Here is a 21,892-nt window from a genome sequence, read left to right as displayed (position 1 = left end):
GGCGGTCATGCAAACCAGAATGCTCTCACAAAAAACCTGAGAGAGAGCATGAGAACAAACTGCCAACGTTTCATTGGTCAAAAGTGATACATAACCGGACAAACCATTAACGTTTGAAAAGTAAAACTTCGCGCAAAATTCATCACGCTTCAAGGATGGACGTAAATGGTAGTAGATGTGTTTTGTCCAAAATCAAATAAAGTTGCGGGAAATTACTTGACTTTGGACAAATCATGTGTGCAATTATTCCCTAATTTCACTCGTCACCACTGGATTACCCATACAAATAAAATAATAACTAACCTGGCAAGGGCAGTTTCTTTGCCATCACTGTTGAGGTTATATGGGTCACATTATTAACCAATCCAAGAAAACTGTCCGAGGGAACAATCGCAAGATCCAGTCGTGGAATGCTTATGGTGGCATATCCCGCTGGGGCAATGCGGCTAGTTCCATTACTTGAATTTGCATAAACAGAATTTTGGAAGAAGCTCTGATTTCCAAAGATGCAAAACTCTGAAGAGCCCAAGTGACTGAGGAGAGAATGCCAGTTCTAAAAACACACAAAAAAATTCTGATATCAGTCAACAAAACATTTCCACCTTGAGCTGTTCAAAACTGACCTTTCTGAAGGTGTTGTGACATGCATGTTGCGAAAAATCAACTCATCCACACTCACTCTGAAACTCTTGCTGCCAAAAGTCTCTCTTGGTTTCTACAGAACTACATTACAGAGACAAGCAACATTTTTTTCATAATCTCCGTAAAGGTTAATGCCACTGATGCCATTTACATTTATCTTTAGGATACATATAAACAAAAACAACAAGCTTTACTTGCAGACTTCGTTCTGCAAATTCACAATGGTGCCTGCATTTTGTGACTGCGTTGGACAATTATCTCTCAGCTGCCCTGTACCAAAAATAATTCTTTTTTTTAAATTAATTATTAAAACAAGTAATGATAATGTTACAAGTATTGTTCTTCCATTAGTCACAGAAATTAGTTTGTTTTTTGATTTCAAAGCATGCTGCTATGAAATGTACATGAATTAGTTGAATGGTAATAAAGTTATCATCAGAATTCATTAGGTACACTGTAGATGTGACATATAAGAGACATGCACGATGCTTGCTCCACGTTTGGGATATTTGGTTCAATTATTCTAGAAAAGAACATGTCTCTTACAGATACACTGTAGCTCCTGCACTCAAGGGAGAGATGGACTAAATTCATCATCAATTTTGTTTTCATGGCAGATTGTGCATAGCCTTTCATTGGGATTCATCAATGAATGTGTCAAATCCTTCAGCCTTAGACTACACAGACTAGACTACTTAAAACTTAAAGAAGACATGTTAAAGGAATACTGACAATAACTTTTTCTGTACCCTATACTGTTCTGTTTCGCTCTATGTAAAATACACCTGTTCTCATCTTATGTGTTTTTTGCTAGTATGCCTCCGATTCACCAATAAAATGTTTTTACTATTTAGCCTGGCCTCCTAACCAGCTTGTCTTCTTAGTTATTTAAGGACGTTTGTGCCCATTGCTACTGCGCATCATTACAGCACACGCAAATTCACATGCCACGTCATGCATCGAGCATGCGCGCTAAGTACTAAAATAAACAATGATAGGGCAGATGGCCCTTGCTATAGCTTTCCTTGGATTTAACGATCTTGGATGTTCGGTGACCCCTACTTTTCTTTTCAGAAACAGATTTTATTTACAATTATCTCCGCATTGTCCAAAAATGAACAAAAAATCAATGTGGGAAGTTAAAAAAATTTCAAGTTTTCTTTCCTCGGGACATGGAATCCTGCCATCTTGCAGCTGCAAGGCGCATGAAACTATGGTTGCTAAATGCGAACTTGTTCTTTAAGGAACCTCAACAGTTAACTTAATTCACTTGATGGGTCCACTTAAACAAAGCTTGGTAGAGAACATTTCACTTCAAAGATGTACAGTAGTAATGTGTGGTTCCAGAAAATATCCATACCCCCACCACGGAAGACTTTTTGATTTGCACCCCCCCCCCCCCCCGAATTTTCCGTTCCAGGGGGGTCTTTGATGACCCCCCCTCCCCTCAGGAATTTCCAGAATTTTTTTACTTATAAAAGCGAGAGTGAATTAGTTACGTAATTGCGGTAGAATTTTATTACAACAGTGTAAACATTGAGGTTAACTTTTAGAAAAATATAACGCTTTGTTACGCTCATTATCCAGCTAAACTTTCAGCTTGTGCGCTATCAACTTTGCAAAGCTTAAACATTTGGGTTGCACGTCGACTGTTTCACGTTTTTGTGCGAACTTCGATGAGAACATTTCACTCGCTTAAACAACTTCGCAAACCATAGTAAATAAATCAGAAACTTACAAGGTTCCTTTGTCTACACATTTTGTCAGTTTCTTCAGGTTGATTCTTTAATATTTAGGGACCACAAAAGTTGACGCGGTAGGTTTCGTGAACGTCGTCACAAAGGCGATTGTTTTACGAAGAATATTATCGACTGTCATTGTTTTTGGCGCGATTTACTTCCTTCAATGAGTAGTCAAACTCCTGTTTTAGAATTTCCAGTTTGACATAATGAACTGAACCTCAACAATCGTTTCCCGAGGCCGCAATAAATATTGCGTTTACTCAAAGAAGAGAAAACTTGAAAACTTGACTCCCGGTTCCTGTCCATGGTCTAAATGCCACTCACAAAAAAGAAAATGTCGTTGCACACAAGCGTTGAGATGGTGGGAACTTGCGTCTTATCGCATTTTCAATGAGTTACTACCCCCAGTAAAACATAAATCCTATCAAAAATGTGTTTACTGCATGTAAAGGTAGCGAAAAGTGATACTCAAGTGAACGGAAGTGTTGGTTGGACGAAAAAGAGACAAACGTGGAAGTCTGGGGACGAGACTCCAGTTGAGACCGCCATTTTAAATGTTTTGAATCCGTCCCAAATGAAAGACACATTGTTCTTAGCTTCGGGAGATTGTAGCGCTAGCTAACTCAAAGAAAAACGGAAACATTGAAGCTAATAGTATTAACTTTATCTCAAAACTGACTTTTGTTTCAAAACATCGTCCGATAGTGTGTTTTGTGCTTCAGATCGATCGTATGTTGCTTTCAATGTTTTGTACGTGGTTCGTGACCCTTTGGAAAAGTAGTTTCCCACGAAACCCCCCTACCCCTTGGAAATTACTGCCCTTTAACCCCCCCTCTCCCTCGGAATTTCCAATTGTCTTCCGTGGTGGGGGTATGGATATTTTCTGGAACCACACAATTGCAATATAAAGTCGGTGACCCCCCATTTTTTTTACCTTTCTGACATCACTAACTCATCATCTTTCCATGGTAAAATTTGCAGAAAAAAAATCAATGTTAGAAAATTTTTGTATGAACTTCCTTAAGGGGCCCAGTGCGCTTTCAATTCTTATCTAACTCTAAATTTTGTATACAGTTGTGGAGGGTACACAATAAAGTTGTTGTTGTTATCCCTTATCTAGTCACAAAGTTTTAGTAGAGTATAATTCTTTATGAGTGAATGATAAAAATTATGTTTTTTTTAATCACCTAGAAGAATTTGATCTGTTCGGATATCTTAGCTGAAAATGGTGTCTGAAAATTTTAGGGAATGAAATCTTCATTTCAGAAATTGCTAGCTGAACGTTACCTTCCAGGGAACGATTTGCTCACCTGAAACTGCTAGGTGACCTTTTTAAGTGCCAAAAATTGCAAAAATATCCGTTCCGAAAACGTAAGGTACTACTTTCCAATTCCCCTGTTTCTGAATCTTTTAGGTGATGTTGAAGTAAAGAAATCTATAGTGGCTTGCAAGGTAAAACAGAACAGTTTGACTCTCCCGAAGACATTTTTTCACCGCAGACTTATCGTTGAGTGCTCCTGTTTTGTATACCGCACATCACATACAGTTTCTCATTCTTATTTACATTCTCTGGAGTAAGATTGGATATTAGCCCGTAAAGGCATCTCTGGCAGTTGCTATCAGTCCATAAATTCTTGCCAACAAACAATTTAGCGCGGCTCTATGTTCTACCGCTACGCTAGCCACGCGTCGTCGCATGGCTGGCTCAATGGTAAAACCTACAGCTACAGTTGTTCCTGTTTTCCAATTTCAAAAGCAAAAACCAGCAAGACTTAGAATCGAAAGCAAGCTATCAATATAATTTAAGGGATGAATAAAGCTCAAACCTTGTTCGGGTTCTTTTCTACGCTATCAGTGATCCATCCGTACGTCTGCACAAAATAACCAAGGGAAAATAAGCCGATTGCAAAAGCGGCCAGACACACTGTAAACACAAAACAGGGTGGACGCGAGGCCGCAAAACCCAGCAAATTCTTGCAGCATTTGCAGTCAACCATATTTGTAGATGCTGCGTATTGTCGTCTTCTCTGAAGAAACAAACTTGGGAAGAACAATAAGATTAGCAGGTGTTGCTTCAAAATTAATTATCTACAAAGTTGAGGAGTACCTGGAAATACACGTAGTTGTAATCAAAGTATTATTCTCGCCAGCTTGAGAGCGGTGTAACAATGCCTTAACTGGATAAATGAAAGCTCCGAAAACAATTTCCTGCCTCAAAAGACAGTAGTAAAAAACCTTGTCAGGATTTCCGCATCCAAATGAAATGTAAATGTTCTCACTTTGCAGAAGTAATCGCAGTTCAGTCGGCCATGATGTAAATGACTTAGCAGCCTCGCCTTGCAAGCCACTTTTCTTCCCAAAAGATGACGTCACTAACGTGCTTTCAATCTCGTCCCCAGAGTCCGCTTTTCGACTCTGGCCACTTCCAAGCTAAGGCAGTCTGCGGTTACAAAAATAGACCTTCAATATGACTGCGCATAAATTGGAAGCGGTCAGAGTCCGTGTTCTTGGCACTGACCAAAAGAAAAGCGGACTGTAGAACTTTCTGCACCTTTCTCTTGATTTTCTTTGCAGGTGTGCGCGAGTTAGGAACCATTCTGACACAAGTCACGGCACGCTCCAGTGGCTGCATTCTTGACTTGTGCTCTTCATCCTGCGCGCAAGGTAGATGTATATGTGGCAGCAAACCCTCTCCCTTAAACCAAAAAGATACATCCCCACGCAACAGACCACAAGCTAGGTCTCGACTTTTAGCATGTCACAATGAAGAAAAAATAAAATACTAGTAATTTGCTCAAAAGTGGCAATTATTCGAAGGATATTCTACACTATTGCTGTGCATGAGCATCCACCTGCTGACAAAAGAGCCTAAGGACTGTGGGTACGAGGCACGGAGAACCAAACGGCGCGGTGAAGGACAAACGGATTAAAAAACGGGTGCTGTTTGTCCTAAACACATGAAAATGTGCTCATTCTAACTTATCTGTCAGTTCAGTCTAGAACTACAATAGCTCGATATCTCTAGATAACAGGCAGTTTTTTTTGGGCAAAAGGCAAATTTCACCCGAAGCTGAAGCTCTCCATTGGTAACCCTCATTTTCATTTGGCTTAGGCTATAATTAGCGTTGAACACCAGTTTTGTAGCCTTTGGCGTTTGGTATTCGGTGATCGGAGTTCTGAAACTGCCTCTGCCCCATGCCGGAGCCCATCGTCTTTATATATTGTGGCTACAATTCAGTCTACTCTCGCAAATCCCATGGCATTGTTTTTGATTTCTCTTAGGACAAATTCATGTCCCAGGAAAAATTGTAAACAATGATTATGTAAAATTTTGAGGGGTAAAAGAGGTGTATTATGCGATTCTAGAAAGTAGAGAATAGATGCTTTTAAAGCATTTCTATGTAGCAAAGAAGGAAAGAAAAATTTGTAGCGGTCTTGTTATATTTTGCTTTTTTAACCACTAGTCTTTCGCGTGTCTTTCTTCGAAGTAAAGTCAGGACAGTTAAAGAATCAGGCCACCTTCATTACCCTTATTTGGAGGGTAGTAATTTTGTATTTTCCTATTGTTAATATATTTGCATTTTAAAAAAATGGGTGTGTTTGTGTACAAGTGCGATCGAGGCTAAGCCACATGGCTGCCTCGACTGACCACGTGGGCATCAACTGTGACGTTTCAGTAAAAATGAGGCTTTTGATTGGATTGTATTGTTTTAGGTGTCAATCAAAGAATCAATTTGTGCGTTCCAGCACTTCTAGCTCTTTTGTTCGTTTGGTGTTGTTGTTAGCTGTGAGTGCACATGGATTGATCGACGGCTAGTCGGGTGGAATAACGCGCTACGGCACCGCAGATCGTCAGCAAGAAATCGCCGATTCTTCTTTCCGCGCGTTATGAGTCTAGACACGCTGCTAGAAGCCGCTAAGTTTTTGGAATCCTCATCCTCAAAAGGAACATCGAAAGATGATTCTGCAATCGCACGTGGTATGATCGAGTAGCCATGTGCAAATATTCAGTTGGTGTGCGAAGACGCTCCGCTATTTTGAAATTGCGGCTTCGATCTTCGACAGTTATCGCCTAATGTTCCCTTCTTTTATTTAGTTCATCACTCTACGCAAATCTGCACGGAAAGAAGACGAGCGATTTCAGAATGCGAGAAGTTTGAAGGAGTCCTAGGTCGTAGACCTGGAGGGTAAGTCTGAATGTTGTTGTCGTTTCGCGGATTGAAGCAGTTGTTTGTTCTCGAAGGGAAAGAGGCAAACGTCTTGATGTGATGTTTTTTGAATCTCAGGGCTGGGACCAGGGAAACGCACAACAAGCTCGAGAAAAACAGGTCAGTGTGATTTTCGACAAGTGAGACTTTGTTCAGTTCGAAATGTACATGGACGCGCTTTGAAGTATATTTTTGAAGATGGCCGTTCTCTAAGCTCCTACGATTATTATAAAGAAACCTGATTTACCGTACAAAATTAAAGGCAGGTTTTTTTACTGCCGCATTTCTCAGAAAACGCGTAAAATAGTGTTTTAGGTTGTCTATATTTGCTGGAAAACGCGATCTTCTGTAAGCAAGAAGAAATATTTCGTGAGGTGCTGAAATGGGATCTTGATCGCAAATGATGGAGCACATGAAGAATTTGTATTTCCACTTTTAGGCGGGCGCATTTGAAAGAATGCTTTGATATATTGAAGAGAGAAGTTCCTTCACTGGAGGATAAGAAGACATCGAATTTGAACATCTTAAGAAGTGCGCTAAAGCACATCCAGGTGGGTATGATTTTCTTCCTTTTGAGCGATCAAGGTTGTACAGTGAAAGCACTGCCTAGCAAAATGTGCCGGCGTCATGTTGTTTTGGTTAATTTAAATTTGAAAAGCTATTGTATTGAACATGAACAAGTTTGGGCACAACAAACCACTAAGTGAGGCAGATTTCAGATTGGAGAATTTTTTTCTTGCGTTTTCAATGACCTTTAAGCCCATGTGTGCGAAGAATAATATTTTTAATTGTATCGAATATCAAAGTCTTGGTATCGTGAGATTATCACTTCGCGTATGTGTTTCAAGCTGCTCATTTTGTAGGCGTTTGTTCCATATATTTTACGGACGATCAAATTTACATCGACAGACAAGAATATGAAAGGAACAAGTTGACCCTGAAATTCAGTTTAATTTCCAACAGATTGCAAGTATTCATAAAAAAAAAGTTTGCAGCGGTTGGCTTTGCTGTCACGAGAGAAAGTTTTCTGTTTTGATTTTCACGGTCGAGTAAGTTTTAGTATATTTTGGAATGTTGCCTCATTTATGACTAAAAAGTTTTGTTAGAACTCAATAGAGGGCTGTCACGGCTATACTGAGGTGATAGTTCAAGGCTGTGTCGAGTGGTGAAGAAATGTATTTTGCGTAGTTTACGTGAAATTCCATCACATACCAGTACGGGTCTTGAACTGTAGAGCCCGGTATTGCTGTCTTGAGAGATTTATCTTCGCCATTGTCAGCTTTCTTTGTTTACAACGGAATCATGTGATGTCTTGGTTTCTTTTTGTATTCGTTCCCGGTGACTAGCCATCAACTTACGCATACCTTGAGGACACATTTAAAGAGAGCATTGACGTTTGTTTGTTACGCTGTGACATTTTTGAGACGTTAAAAAGAAAAGGACTGTAAGTCTTCAGATTTTGATTTGCTCTCTCTGATGAAGACAGTTCATTATTTTGAACTTCTGTTACACTGATGCGTAATTGGAAATTCCTTGGCTGAGAACCGCTAATTTGTTTTAGTGATTTCTTAATGCATCTGTCGAGAGTGCAGATGGACTAGTGTTAAAAAATTTGAGAACGTGTTTTTGGATTTTTTAAATCCCAGTGCAAACACAGTTTCATGTGAATCAACATGTGTCACGGTAATAGCACATTAGTTCAGCAAGTTTGGTGTAAAGCAGGCATGTGTACTGCCTTTTAAGAGGATTTGTTATTTAACAACTATTCACCGAAGTGGAGTTGTGGATATTTACCAACCACCACTAGCTGCCGACACTGAGGTGAATAGTTTTAGTATATACTTAAACAGTGAGATAATATAGCACCAAAAAGATGATTTTAACTCATTAGGCCTGATTTTCACTAGGGACGCAAGCATAAGCACAAGCAACACACGCAGGCGCATTTACTTGTTGTTTTAGTGTCCATTGTTCGAACAAAAAGCTCTAATAAACAACAAGCTACTGAGTTTGTGTATGCTTCTTGTGCTTATGCTTGCGTCGCTTGTGAACCCAGGCTTTTTTCCGCCAATGATTACAATATTTTCGGGCACAATCATGTGTGAGTTGTTGCTCAGAGGTGAATAGCAAAGGATATCTGGAGTTTGAGCAGCCAATCAGAGCTCTCTTTGAATGCTATCCACTGTTTTAGGATTTTCTAACTATGATTATATAATGAATAATTAATTAATGGCTGACTGCTCAACTTTTAACTTCAACTGACAAAACCAATAGGAAAATATTTTTCTCAAGAGCAACTGTTTATACTGATGGGAGATTTCAAGCTAAAATGAAGTGGTACATATGTTATGAAGGCTGTGTGGTAGACAAAACTTTTTCATTCACAGACACTTCTCTTCTACTGCCAATACATGTTTACAAAAGACTGCACATCTGAGTTATACATACTTTCAAAGTCAACATTAGCTGCAGTGAAGATTTCTATCTTGATAACACCATCATTAAGGATTAAGAGTACAGTACTTTAAAACAAAAACAAGGCAAAAAATGTGTAAATTAGTCATTCACCAACTTAGCTCCTATCTTGAGCTACACATGCCAAGTTGTTGCGACCTTGATAAATCTTCTTAACACACATCTGACCGGAGTGGTTCTGAACATTCAACATCAGCTGCCTACAACACCAGTTGCCGATATTGTTGACAAAATTGAATTTACGAATTAAGTGACTAAGCAAATCCTGTTAATGCAGATTAGCCAAGATGTCTTCATGTGGAAACTCATCATAGCTTTGATTTGGTTCCCTGCAATGTTGTACTCAAAGTAGTCTAAATGCTAGATCCTTATTCTGTTGCCTTGACAATGCAAAAACAAGCCAGAATAATTAATTGTCAGTTCTTAATACGTGATTGAATGCAGTAGCTCTTTCATTCCCACTTATCAGTGTCACTACCATTCAAAATTGAGAAAAAAAGTGACAATGCATTGTTGAACAAGAAAACAAAAGTTTGTTGAATGCCATTCAATGATAACATTTTAGGACTGGAATAAGAGCAGAAAAAAAACAGCCGTTACCATCTTACTGTAATTTGGGAAGGGAAATGGTTGCTAAGTTTCCTAAAAAGATAATGTTTACAAATAAATCTACCATTACATTTGTCCATGCTTGGAATTACCAAAGCCATTTAATGCCCAAGAATGAACATGCACTTTGGTCATAAAGTGAATTAAAATCTGTAGGACAGGAAATACAACAGTTGTGCATTCTCCATCAGATGGGGATCTGTTTATCAGAGGGAAAAAATTTATGATAATTTCGGCACTTGCCAGGTTATCAGGATGTAGTAAAAGGTCTCATAGCTCTGCTGGGTTTTGCTACCTACATAGATGACGAGTTTCAGGGAGAGGGTGACTGGAGAAATTGAGTGAGTGCCAAAGATGTGAGCCTTCTGGAAGAGGGGGGGGGGGGGGGGGGTCATGCTCACCGGGAAAAATATTAAATCTAAGTTATCCTGGATCATTTTTCCCACATTCTGAGGTTATTTAATGACTCTCGTTACAATGACACATTTACATGAGCAACAGGGATCCACATTCACAGTTGTCCGGTCGTCCCAGACAACTAAGCCATTTAATGCCCAAGAATGAACATGCACTTTGGTCATAAAGTGAATTAAAATCTGTAGGACAGGAAATACTAAAAACCAGTCTGGACGAGTATAATAACTCTAACGGTCTTCCTCCATTGGACGAGTGAAGTTTTTATGAATAGGGAGCTTAAGCACACGCATTTTTGAGACGCGAACGGCGACCAAAAGTGAGCTCTCTTTCCTTTTAACTTGTCTTCACACAACCACATTTACATTGCCAAGTATCTTTTCGTAATTAGAGATGACTGGTATAAAAATCTGGGAGACAGCACTGTCCTGGCACTCAAAATGTTCTGTTCCGGTTGCCATCCATGTCTCCATTAAATGTTATAATATAGAACATGGTACTTTCATTCTGATCGCTTTTCGTTCATGGAAGATGAACAATGGTAAACAGTCTTGTGGTTCAATAGGTAGTAGGCCATGTAGTCCATGAGTGTGACAGAAGCTCAAGTCACTTAATACTTATAGATTTTCTAGTCAATCAAACTAGGTGGCAAAAATCAGCCAGAGCAAATGTAAAAGACAAAAACCTTGAACATGCGACGAAGAAATATTCGACAAGCGTACCTTTCACTTTCTTCCTTCAGTGACAGCCGTCTTCGATGCTTCAGCAAACGTATTTCTTTGCTTTCACACGGGGAAGCGTTTAATTTAGAATAAGCCAACAAAACTTTCACATGTTGCTCAATACATGGAGCAAGGCTTTTTCACATCAACAACTTGGTCAAATGTATAGCACGTAACTATTTAATAATAATAATGGAGCTTGTTTAAAATGAAATAATAATAATAAGAAGAAGAAGAAGAAGAAGAATTGTCTTCTTATATTTTTGTGTTTGTTACCGCTGCTGTTGTTGATGACATGTCGTTCTTTTCTTTTGTTTTTGTTTGTCGTTGTTGCTGTTGTTGTTGTCTGTTTGTTTGTATGTTCCTTTTAATTTTTTTCCCCCTTTTGCTAAGCTTGTCCTGTATAGATTTCTTGCGTGATTCAGTATATCTCTAACATGCTTAAGTTATATACATGTAATTTTCTTCTGTACATTAGTCCTAGGCTCTACTAACGTTTTCTACTATATCCCAGTAAAGCTCAGTGTCATTTCTTTGCTTACTTAAAAGTAGGTGGTGGTCAACTAGAAAGCCTTCGCTACTTTGACCACCATACACATTTTATGACCTGTACTGTAATTATTTTATCTTGTAACCATGTGTTGTGACTATACTTTTCTTTCTACCGGGGTATGTTAATGTTATGTAAATAGTGTGAAATAAATGAACCATGAACCATGTATTTCTAAATTATTTAGATCTGAACTGTGAGTGTAGTGAGATTTAGTAAAACTTTTGCAATATACTTTCAGTACTATGAGGCGCTGTTAGGGGGGGTGCCCATGTCCTCTGTCTGAATTTCACAGCTAGCTATGTCGCAATTTCGGAACATTCTTGTGTCGCCTGTCAAAATTTCATTAATAAGTGTTAACTCATTGCCCCTCTGACAATCCCCATTCGCTGGAACGATGCCAACGGAACATACGGCCTCTATCTTTATTACTTTTACACCCAGGGTTTTGAGACCTTTTTTAATGTTTAATACCAATTCAGACTACTTGGAATAGTTGTTGAAGTCAATGAAATTCCATCTAGTAAACTATACAAGTGAATAAAGGCCTAATCTGGCAAAGCAATCGAGCTATAATAGCGTTTCTACAATTCTGGTAGTGCAAGAGTCTAATGTTTCTTCCGAGTTCAACTCTGATTTAGTTGTCAGACTGTGCTTTTCTGTAACTATAACAACCCAGGAGGAAGGACATTATCAACCATTCATTATCCGCAAGGCATGCATTTACAAAAGGTCTGTGAAAAATCATAGTTAGTAGAGGGGACTGGTTCTGAAACTCGGCGAACTTCAAAGGGTTAAACAATAGCGCGGTCTCTGATGCTGAACAGACCCGTCATGTGACTCTGGCCGTGCACAAGTTGGGCACTCCGACGACTCGCTTATGACTCTCATAGTGATGTATTTCAACAACTCGCTTACGATTTGGAACACCGAGATGAACACGATCAATAGAGAAAAAAGTATCTCTCTGACAGACTGATGGAGTGCCGCACGTGGGTCATGCAGGGAGAACATGATACGCAAAGTGGAAAAGTCCTCAAAGGGAGTGATGCACTGAATACGTCAATCACATGAAATGAACAATCAAAACAGCAGTAACATGAGATGTATTTCTGTTCGCCTTTATTGGACCCTTATTTGCCATAATTGGCCATTATTGTTAACAATGATCATTATTAAGTAATTACGATGAATTGTGTACGCGCAAATGTTCCGCGGTCCGCAGAACATTCACAATTCTGAAATTCGCTGTCGGTCAGTCTTGATATTTGTGTCACTTTCGCTAATTCGTTGTAATAGTCTGTCGGTCGTCGCCAGTTGGTGGCTATCATGTCGCTGGTTCAAGGCCATGTCGCTTGTCGGAATTTACCCCTAACAGGGCCTCTACTATGAGGTGTTTTTCGTTAAATTACAACAGGTTTGTACAAAAGTTGGGCAGGATCAACTCAGATCAATTTGGATTGCTCGCTTTGGATCAAGCAAAAAAGGGTTTTGTAAAGGGCTAGGGTGATTTCTCAAGGCCTCATCATTTTGTTTACATCAATCTAAGGTGAGCAGTCTGAGTTGATCCAAGTTGATCCGGTCCGACTTTTGTACCTGCCCAATGAATACAATGGTCTCAAGATATAAGACTTCAACTTTCTAAAAGCTTCTGTTCAAATATTTCTTAAGCTATGTGGTGTCAAAGTACAAAGCAGACACTTATTTTTTAAAGAAAAGAGATGTTACATTATCTAAAGCAGTAAATGCCTTTTTAGTACCCTAATAGTACCAGTGACATTTGTTCCCTCCATATGGACCCATCAGCACAGGTGGACTCATATGTAAGGGAAATGCATATCACCATGGCATCATCACAACTTATTGCAAATATGAGATCCAGGTGACATGCGCATATTTCTGGAATTGAAATATGTAGATTTTGATTAAAAATACATGTAAGAGTCGCATTTAGTACATTTCAATCATAATTTACCACCTGTGAACTAATAATTTTATTTTGTATTCTCCTGTTTTAGGTGCTAAAAAAACGTGAACGCGATTATGAAGCTGAGCGGGACCTTTTAAAGACAACAAATAACTCCATCAAACAGAGGCTTCTTGCACTTAGAAAGGAAGTTGGTTTTCAACAAGAATTGGCCAAGACTTCCCAACAAAATGGTATCAGTTGTATGTCTTCTCAACCTCCTGCTGATGCAACCATTGATGCAAAGGTAAATTTGCAAAGTGTTGAAAGCCAAGCTTCCCCTGTGTCTGTGGCAACACAGACATCATTCACCTCTGGAGAAGAGGTGCGTTCACCTCTGGAGTCAGACGCAAATAATGCTAGGGCTTCCAGAGTTAACATTACCAAGGCAGATGATCAACACATTGGGATGGTGGATGATAGTGTTGAAGTCAAGAAGGAACTTTTTGTTGACGATGAGGACGAAGATGTGGATGTTGAAGGAGAAGTCACTGATGACAACACTGAAGATGTGGATGCTTTAATCAAGACTGAGGGGAGAAAAAATAGCAGTGAAGAGAAGGCTGAGGAACCTAAAGCTACTGCTGGGAGGTCAACTAAGAAGAAAGCTGTGGAGGGCGATGATGGTAATAAATTAGATGCCAAAAAATCCAATATTCAATGCTGTGCTCGCATCAGCTGTTGAGCATACGGTAGGTCTATGGGTGCTCTTAGAGTGTGTATGTGTGTGTGTGTAAGTGGTTATGAGAGTGTTGTGGCAGGAATCTTAAGGTTGATCAAAAATTTGTTGGGCTCGATACTTATTGTGTGTTTTTAATTTCAGATAGAAAGCCCCTATATTTTCAAAGATTAAAATGCCTGTGTCTCATTCTCTTTTTTTGGGTTTTCACTTTCAAGCAAATGAAAATTAAACGTTTAATTCCAAAGCCAAGGGGATCTTCATTTGGCAAGTTAGTTTGCTTAATTAATTTAACCATTTGACACCCAAACCGGCCTTAACTGGCCAGACTGTGTAATGCCAGACGATTTCGCTCGTCAAGGGGGAAACCCTGGGAGTCATGGGTTGAAGTGCAATTGTAGATGTGAGGGGGAAGTGATCCTTTTACTTATCTGAACAATTTAGGCAATTGTCTCTTACAGACACCTGAAAAATTCAGCTGGCTTCAATGGAGTTCAAATAATCATGTCTATTTTTTCAAGTCCTTTAATGGGAATCGATGATCCTAACAATTTGATCTGCTATCTCCCAACTGAGTGGCTTCATAAATCAGTTTGTAGAGCATTGCACCAGCATTGCAGAGGTAACAGGTTCAAATTCAATTGAAGGCACGTAAAGTTTTTTCAGGTCTATAAGAGACAATTGCTTAACTTGTCCAGATACATGTAATTGCAAGGATCACTTCTCCCTTTTATTTAGTTTGTTTAGTTTTCTGATTTAGGCTCCAAAAGGTTGGGTGTTCAATGGCTAAAGATAAAACATAAGTGATTTTTCAGCCTCCTTAATTGTACAATGTATTGTTGGGTTACCACTCAACAAACAGCTGGTTAATATAATATGATTTTATTTTCTGTCCTAATGAAATTTACAAAAAACTTGGTTTATTGGTGACTCAGAATCTTAATCTTTCTCCATGCATTTATTTCACTCAAAGATAATATCTGAAGCATCACTGAGTTCTGTATTTTGGTACAGTACACATACCAGATGTGATCGCAATTGTACCAAGTTATTGAATAAGTAACTTTAATATGAGGTTGGTTAGTTACTTAAAAAAAACAAAGATCATAATGTTTATAATGGTAGTTCTTTTTTTTTTCTTTTCCTGCTGTTTAACAGTAAATTGTTAGGGGTATTTTTAGAGTGTGTACAGCTTTTAAATATTGAAATGGTTTAATAGTAGATCAGGTCCTCTTTATATATAATTATATCTGTGACCACTTATTCACTGCTCTGAATTTGTTGACAATCCTGTTGGTAAAATTAATATTCTAATGTTACTCCCTTGGAAAGTACAATGAAAAAAGATAATATCTCTCCCATGTCAACGTGTTTTGAACTTGCCATGAAACAAATATCATTTCATGCAGTTAATGGCAAGGTGTTGTTAATTAAAAGAGGTTGTATGCATATTATTCTCAGTAAAGAATAATTATTTTCTAGAGTTGTGATTGGCTCATCAAATCTCAGGGCAAAGTTCAAGCTTCAAACAGCATAACTTGCACAAATCTTTTTGCAGCTTGCATAACTAAACGGGCTTAGGATAGAAAATCCACAAAGGAAATAATCATCGTGGCCTCAAAACCTCGGATTGAATTATTCTGAAGCAGTAATTTCTGCAATGTGTGTCCGCAGTTTGATGGGATAATCTAAGTAAAAAGAAGTGAGGCTTGGGAACGGCTATGCATCCAACCTCTTTATTTGCTTGATAACCTGTCATAAGTGAACCTATGATTCTTCCTCTTCGTAAGAGGAAAAATTTATTGTCGTTATTGTTGGAATCTATAAGCCAAACATCGATAGACACTGGCATGTGGCTTGTGAGGAGGTAACTGTGGAAATTGAGTTCAAAGAGAAAGGAGATTATTCTGTTTTCACTTGTGTCTTAGATCGACCAAAGGCAGATAAAAAATTTTCTGTTTTCCTCAAAATGGTACAGTCAGTCTTGTGGCCAGTCATAGGTTTTTGCAACATCGGTGAGCTTTGGAAACCAAGTGTTGATAAGAGCTGGTTCTTATAACAACAGCACAATGCTCCAACATGGTCGTTGCAGAAAATTTGCGATGTCTGACCACAAGAAATGTACTTTCGGGTTGTTTCTTTCTACTTCTGCCTTTGACCCCCTTTTTTTTCCCTTCCAAGTGAAATAAAAAAGCCTGTCAGTTCTTCAAACGTAATTAATGGTGTGCTTGATGCACAAAGAAAAACTCAAAAGAGTTTCATCTGCTGGTCAGATGAAATAGGCCTTTCTAGCCATTCAAAGCGAGAAATATGCCTGCTAATGTCTTTGATGCTGTATGACTTTGTTTCACTTGTTAACTTGTAAGCAGTGGATAAATGGCATAAGTAATATCTCCACATCTTTTTTTTTTTTACCGTTTCCAAAGTTTTGTTGTCTCCATTGATCTCCATGCTCTATCACTCAATGGACCTCTTTAGCTTGTACGTTTTGTTTTCCCATTTCAGACCACGTGATGTTCCCAAGGGAATTTTCTTTTTGTTTTTACATAAGTTATGCATATATATGCACGTGCAGAAGACGACATTTGAAAGAAACTGTTCCCTGGAGTAACATCACGTGGTCTGAAATGGGAAAACAAAACGTACAAGCAAAAGAGGTCCATTACCCCCGCACTTTCCGAGGGTTCTCTAGTACTGGCTATAATCGTGACTCAATACCGACAATAGTTAAACATAATCTTACTGTCATTGAAACGAAACAGGAAATCGTTGGTTTTGTGTAGGTGGTCTAAAAAAGAAAAGAAGTGACGTTGCATGTTTGGTAAGGCAAATGGCCTTTTATAGTCAGAATGTCAGAGCAAATATTTGGAAGTTCCACTGATGCAAATATTATCACTATGCCCTCCTCTCCGTGCGAGCTTCATTTTCATTTAGATTTGATTTTAATCAGTCCACTCACAACGTACGAAGGAAGCAGTCCCCAGTTCACAGTCTGGAGTAATTTACCCAGTGGAGAACTCGTTATAGCGATATTTCTCGTTACGTCAGCCATTGTTATTATTATGCTACCCAGAAGCTAATTTGGCTGTTGAGACTCCTTTTGTTCCGTGGTTGGCAAATTTCAATATCAAAAGGAATGTGACGTCAATGTTTGTAAACAAGAAATATCGCTGTAGCTTTTGTAAGTGATTAATATACACATCAAATGCATGTTAAGCTCCCTTCGGAGTGTTACGCTTCAAACAACTGGTCAAAACTCGTCTATCAACACGAGGGGAACCGTCACCTATACTTGTCAGTTCCAGAATGTCGTAAAGGCTCTGCTTATCATAATTGAAATGAATCGTGTATCAAATTGAATGATAGCTAACTGGTGAAAACATTGTGAACCAATTGTGAGCTCAGCGGGGGGGTCTTGAGTGTCCAATTTAGCGAAGCAAGCAGAAGGTTCAAGCTAATGAAACGGTAACAGTGATCAAGGATACTTTGTCCAGCAGTATTTATGGTTACTACATAAAAGGGATTGGGAAATCGAGATCCGTCGAGCTTCCTGGTCGCTTCTGTCGAGGCCTGTAACAACATATTTTAAGGCGTGATCTTTGATGACTTGTCATTGGACCCTTCCAGCACCTTGGAACTTTTCGCTTATTTGCTCTGGCGTCTTTCACCAGATTCTTGAAGCTTAAGGTCATCGGTTTTTGCAAGCCATGCGTGTAGATCTATATATCATACGGTGTATTTATGCTATAGTATACATTACTGTGTACTGGTGTCAAAATAGTTAGTTGCAGTCGCTACTATGTAGCTAACGTAACGGGGTCTGGAAAGTGTTGTCAATAAACAGACCATGCGGGTCTGTCCATTTTAGGACAGAATATTGTTGTCAAGCTCAGTGTATTTTAACCTACCTTTAAATTGCTTTCCCAAAATTTGTAACAACCTCCAAGTCCCAGTTGTGAATTTAATGTTCCAACTACTATGAATGGCTGTTTTTACGATATAAGACGAACAAATTGTCTGATGTGGTAACCGGACGAACAAATTTTTAGACGACTTAGTCGTCTAGAATTTGCCCGTCTAGGGAAGCGATTTTTCGGAGATGATTTGCCCATTGAATTATTCACTGCGGGGAAGTGGAATGACTAGCGCCGATAGTTTATGGGGAGTTTTCAATATGGCGGCGTAGGGAAGTACATCTATGACAAAATTCAATGATCAGTATTTGAAATAAAATCGTCCAAATCATGAATGCATCAATCCAAGGCTGAATGGCAACAATCCGTTTCTGCAAATGGCCATCACGGAAAGAGGCATAACGCAAATAGGCATCGCGAAAATAGCCGTAACGCAAATAGACATGACGCAAAGACGCATAACGCAAAAAGGTAACGCAGTGAAGCCCAACGCAAAGAGGCATAACGTATACAGGAAGAAAAAGTTAGATACCCATTAAATGTCCTTTTAGAGCTGAAATTATTTACGGAGTACACAACTTGTCTCCATTCTTCAAAGGGCCTTTCCGTTCTGCCTCTGCGTTATGGCTATTTTGCTTTTTGTGTTATGCATTTCTGCGTTATGCCTTTCTGCTTTATGCGTGTCTGCGTTATGCGTGTTTGCGTTATGCCTCTGCGTTATTCCTCTTTACGTTATGGCTCTTTACGTTATGCCTCTTTCCGTTATGTCCATTTGCAGAATCGGCTTGTTGCCATTCATCTTTGGATTGGAGCATTTATGATTTGGACGATTTTATTTCAAATACTGATCATTAAATTTTGTCATAGATATATCTCCATAGACATATCACGGACCAGGTTAAATTGTTTATTCACTTCCCAATCAAAATCATTACCGAGCAGTTAATAAGATGAGAGCCAGTACATCCGTTCGACTATGAGCTTTTGCTCGTTGCCACCGGCCTCAGGTGGGTGTTCCGTGGCACGGAATCTTGAGATCTGGAGATCTCGGGTTGCCGTGAGAGCGAGAAATTCTGGAAAATTGTCTCATAGATTGTTAAATATGAAAGGGTTATAAAATATTATAATAATTCGACCCCCATTAAGATAGCGTATTGTGTGATTCATTCAGTGAAGTAGATATAGAGTCTATATACCTGTGCTCCACATACTGTATTTTGTTAAAACGTTGGACATCCAGCTCGCCTTCATTTTCCTCTCTCTATAACAATTAACTTAAATATTTGATTTGATTCAGTAGAAATGATATCTTGATTTGCCCGCGATCAGTCTGATCACGGATAAGAGCTCAACAAACTTCGAGCTAATAAAAAATCCAATTATCTTCGAAACACCTTTTTGAAAAACAATCTTTTCGATCTCTTAAGCTTTAACAGGCGCTGACTTTAAAGAAGCGACTTGCTGTGTGACCAAAAAAATCATACAATTTGGAGAGACAATAACGATATAACCAATTATATACTGTTTCAAAGCTCAGGCCCCACCCTTACGTATCCGGAAATTTTTGTATCTTCCAATTTTTTTTCGGATTGAAAAATATCCGCGTCCCAACATCTTCCAATTGTTTTCACTGCCCTCACCTATCCGGATACACTCTAGTGCCCAGTGCTTTTGCAAAGATTCAATCTCGACCCCAGAGCTCTTCTCTTGACTGAGGGAGAGAAGAGCTCTGGGGAACTCTGAAACAAAATGTGTTCTCATTGGTTTTCGTGAAGAACAATCAAAAGCGTCTCTAATTGGTGCATTCATGTTAGCATGAGGAGTGAGCAGGCGTCGTAAGGTTCAAATAGCCAATTCTTGGCTATAAAAACCCTACGGCGCATGTTCTCCTACCTAGAGTTTCCGAGAGCCTTGGGTCGATCCAAGGCTCTGGTGACGAGAATGACAACGATTTTGCTTGTTCAGCTGTTGGCGCCCGTTTTGTTAACGAGTTGCACGTGAGAACTGTCTCGATACGCCATGTTGATTTATCTCAACCGGGAAAGACTGGATCCGGTAGTGTTACTTCAGCGTATTCGTAAATTTGCGGATACGACCGTATTCGCAGCTTATTCAAAAATTTCCACACTGGACACCGTATTCGAAAATATTTAGATTCTCTACTTGCCCAAAGCCCATAATACACCATTTTTACCCCCAAACACTTCGCATGGGCATTGTTTTCGATTTCTCTTGGGACGTTATCTTCATGTTCCAGGAGAAATTAAAGACTGACTATACAAAATTTTGGAGTGCAAAAGAGGTGTAATATGGGATTTGTGCAAGTAGAGATTCGCCGGAAAAGTGTGGATGCAAGTCGTATTCGAAAAAAAAAATGTGGATACAAAAATTTTCCGGATACGTGTGGGACGGGGCTTCAGATCCAAATCAGTTTCAAATCGAGGCTGCGAGGAACAGAAGGTGACCTCACTAACCACTGGGTAGCTTGCGTGACAGGCGCAACTGGAGAGAGCGTGTGATTCCCTTTAGCAGCACGCGTGAAATTATGGGGAACGGCCTGTTGTCAGAAAAGAAAAAAATATATTTTAGGAATATTTCTGTGTATCCTTTTTTTTTGACATACCCTCTTTCTTGGAAACTTGTGCTTTTTTCTTTCCACTCAAGCGCCAATTTTGTTCGCGTTTGATAAAACTTTTGCAGGCCAGGTGTGTCTGAATTTTTAACAGAAACACTTGGATTTATAAGGGGATGGTGATAATAATTTAATCGTCCACTCCCAATAAAGGCTTTTCATGAACAATGACAAATACCAAAGGTACAGAAAAAACTTTTTAAGTTATGTTTATAATTTGAGCTCCATTGTTGTGTCACATTAACAAACTCGAGGTGAAGCGCATATTCCATGTTCAGATACAATCCCATGATTTTTCTAGCCTAGGATTTCCGGATCTCATGACAAGCGTACTCATTACCTACTCCCATGCTGCCTCTTAAAGTTTGCGAGGGTTTCAAATCCAAGAGAAATTACCTGCTATCGCATGCCTCTCGTCCTAAATGGATTTTCCGCGAAAAAATTTAAAATCCGTCAACAATATTGATGTCTGAGGTGAATAATATTCTACAGTACATAATTTGTGGTAGAAAGAGATTCTGAGACCTGAGCAGTTCAGTGGTAGTGAAGTAACTATATTTAACGTCGATAACTCGTAACAGTAATTCAACTGACAAACCTGAGGTCGACGGTGCGCTCATTTTACTCCCCCCTCTCCATCAGTGCTTCGTTTTACGGGTATTTAAAGCCACTTGGCTACACGGAAAGGAAAGAAGTCGAAACAAGGATGTGAGATCCGGGAATCGAACTCAAGACTCTCGTACTAAGGCCAAGCACTAACCGACTGTGCTATCCTTGCTCCTTCAAGGTGTCTTTACTCTCACCGGGAGAGAAATTTTCTCCGACTGAATATGCGCCAAGGACGTCCCATTCCATCAAAGCCATACATAAGTCAATTCTTCGACAAAAGTTCAGTGGTCTTGAAGGTGGCCGACGGAAACCACCATCCGATCTCCCGCCAAAAACAACATAGTCCCCCATCCGGCGTTCCCTTGCTTTCCGATGCCTGCTCACCGGTATAACGGATTTTTTGTATCTCACTCGGTAGTTTTTTATATGCCCAGTGTTAAATCAAGTGTTAATTAATCGTGGTTGGGTAGAGCGTAATTAGAGTTTCTTGAAATTGGCCCTACCCGTCGATTATTCGTGTAATCGCAGGAATGTAAGGTGCCTTGTGTTTAACTAAGCCTGGTTTTCATATGATCGTCCTGATAGTCCCGGGACGATTATGTGGGAACACTACCCTGACGATCTCTGACGACCATGGCACTGAGACTACCTCAATCGTCCGATCATCCTCTGGATCGTCCAGATAGAACTCAGTTCTATCTAAGCGATGGGGGTCATCTCAGTCACCGGG

General features: G+C 39.4%; 2 protein-coding genes across 3 annotated transcripts in view; one reads left to right on the top strand and one right to left on the bottom strand.

Annotated features, from left to right (window-relative positions):
• LOC138047138 (transmembrane protein 248-like) overlaps positions 1–4,715 on the bottom strand; it is a 13,553-nt gene extending 8,838 nt beyond the window's left edge. The window contains exons 1-3 of one of the 2 annotated variants that reach the window (XM_068893866.1): positions 4,492–4,715; positions 4,211–4,424; positions 304–553 (exon numbers count right to left, since the gene is read on the bottom strand). In XM_068893866.1, the coding sequence (XP_068749967.1) occupies positions 304–553; positions 4,211–4,381 (421 nt within the window). In that variant the 5' untranslated portion in view covers positions 4,382–4,424; positions 4,492–4,715. The remainder of the gene's footprint in view (positions 1–303; positions 554–4,210; positions 4,425–4,491) is intronic. The other variant, XM_068893865.1, reaches the window with a different exon arrangement.
• A 1,431-nt stretch (positions 4,716–6,146) lies between these two features.
• On the top strand, positions 6,147–17,882 carry LOC138047140 (max dimerization protein 3-like). The gene is made up of 5 exons (XM_068893868.1): positions 6,147–6,363; positions 6,481–6,571; positions 6,671–6,712; positions 7,032–7,143; positions 13,381–17,882. The coding sequence occupies exons 1-5, from the start codon at positions 6,273–6,275 to the stop codon at positions 14,011–14,013; spliced, it is 969 nt and encodes a 322-aa protein (XP_068749969.1). The 5' UTR covers positions 6,147–6,272; the 3' UTR covers positions 14,014–17,882.
• The last annotated feature ends 4,010 nt before the right edge of the window (positions 17,883–21,892 follow it).

This window comes from Montipora capricornis, chromosome 4 (genome assembly GCF_036669925.1).
Source record: "Montipora capricornis isolate CH-2021 chromosome 4, ASM3666992v2, whole genome shotgun sequence".
NCBI lineage: Eukaryota > Metazoa > Cnidaria > Anthozoa > Scleractinia > Acroporidae > Montipora > Montipora capricornis.
The sequence above is the reverse complement of the archived record's forward strand: the minus strand, read 5'-3'. Positions and strand labels throughout refer to the sequence as shown.

Coding starts and splice junctions, on each gene's coding strand:
- LOC138047140 (XM_068893868.1), top strand. CDS start 6,273: ATGAGTCTAGACACGCTGCTAGAAGCCGCTAAGTTTTTGGAATCCTCA. Junction 6,364..6,480: donor TGATTCTGCAATCGCACGTG/GTATGATCGAGT, acceptor TCTTTTATTTAG/TTCATCACTCTACGCAAATC. Junction 7,144..13,380: donor GTGCGCTAAAGCACATCCAG/GTGGGTATGATT, acceptor CTCCTGTTTTAG/GTGCTAAAAAAACGTGAACG.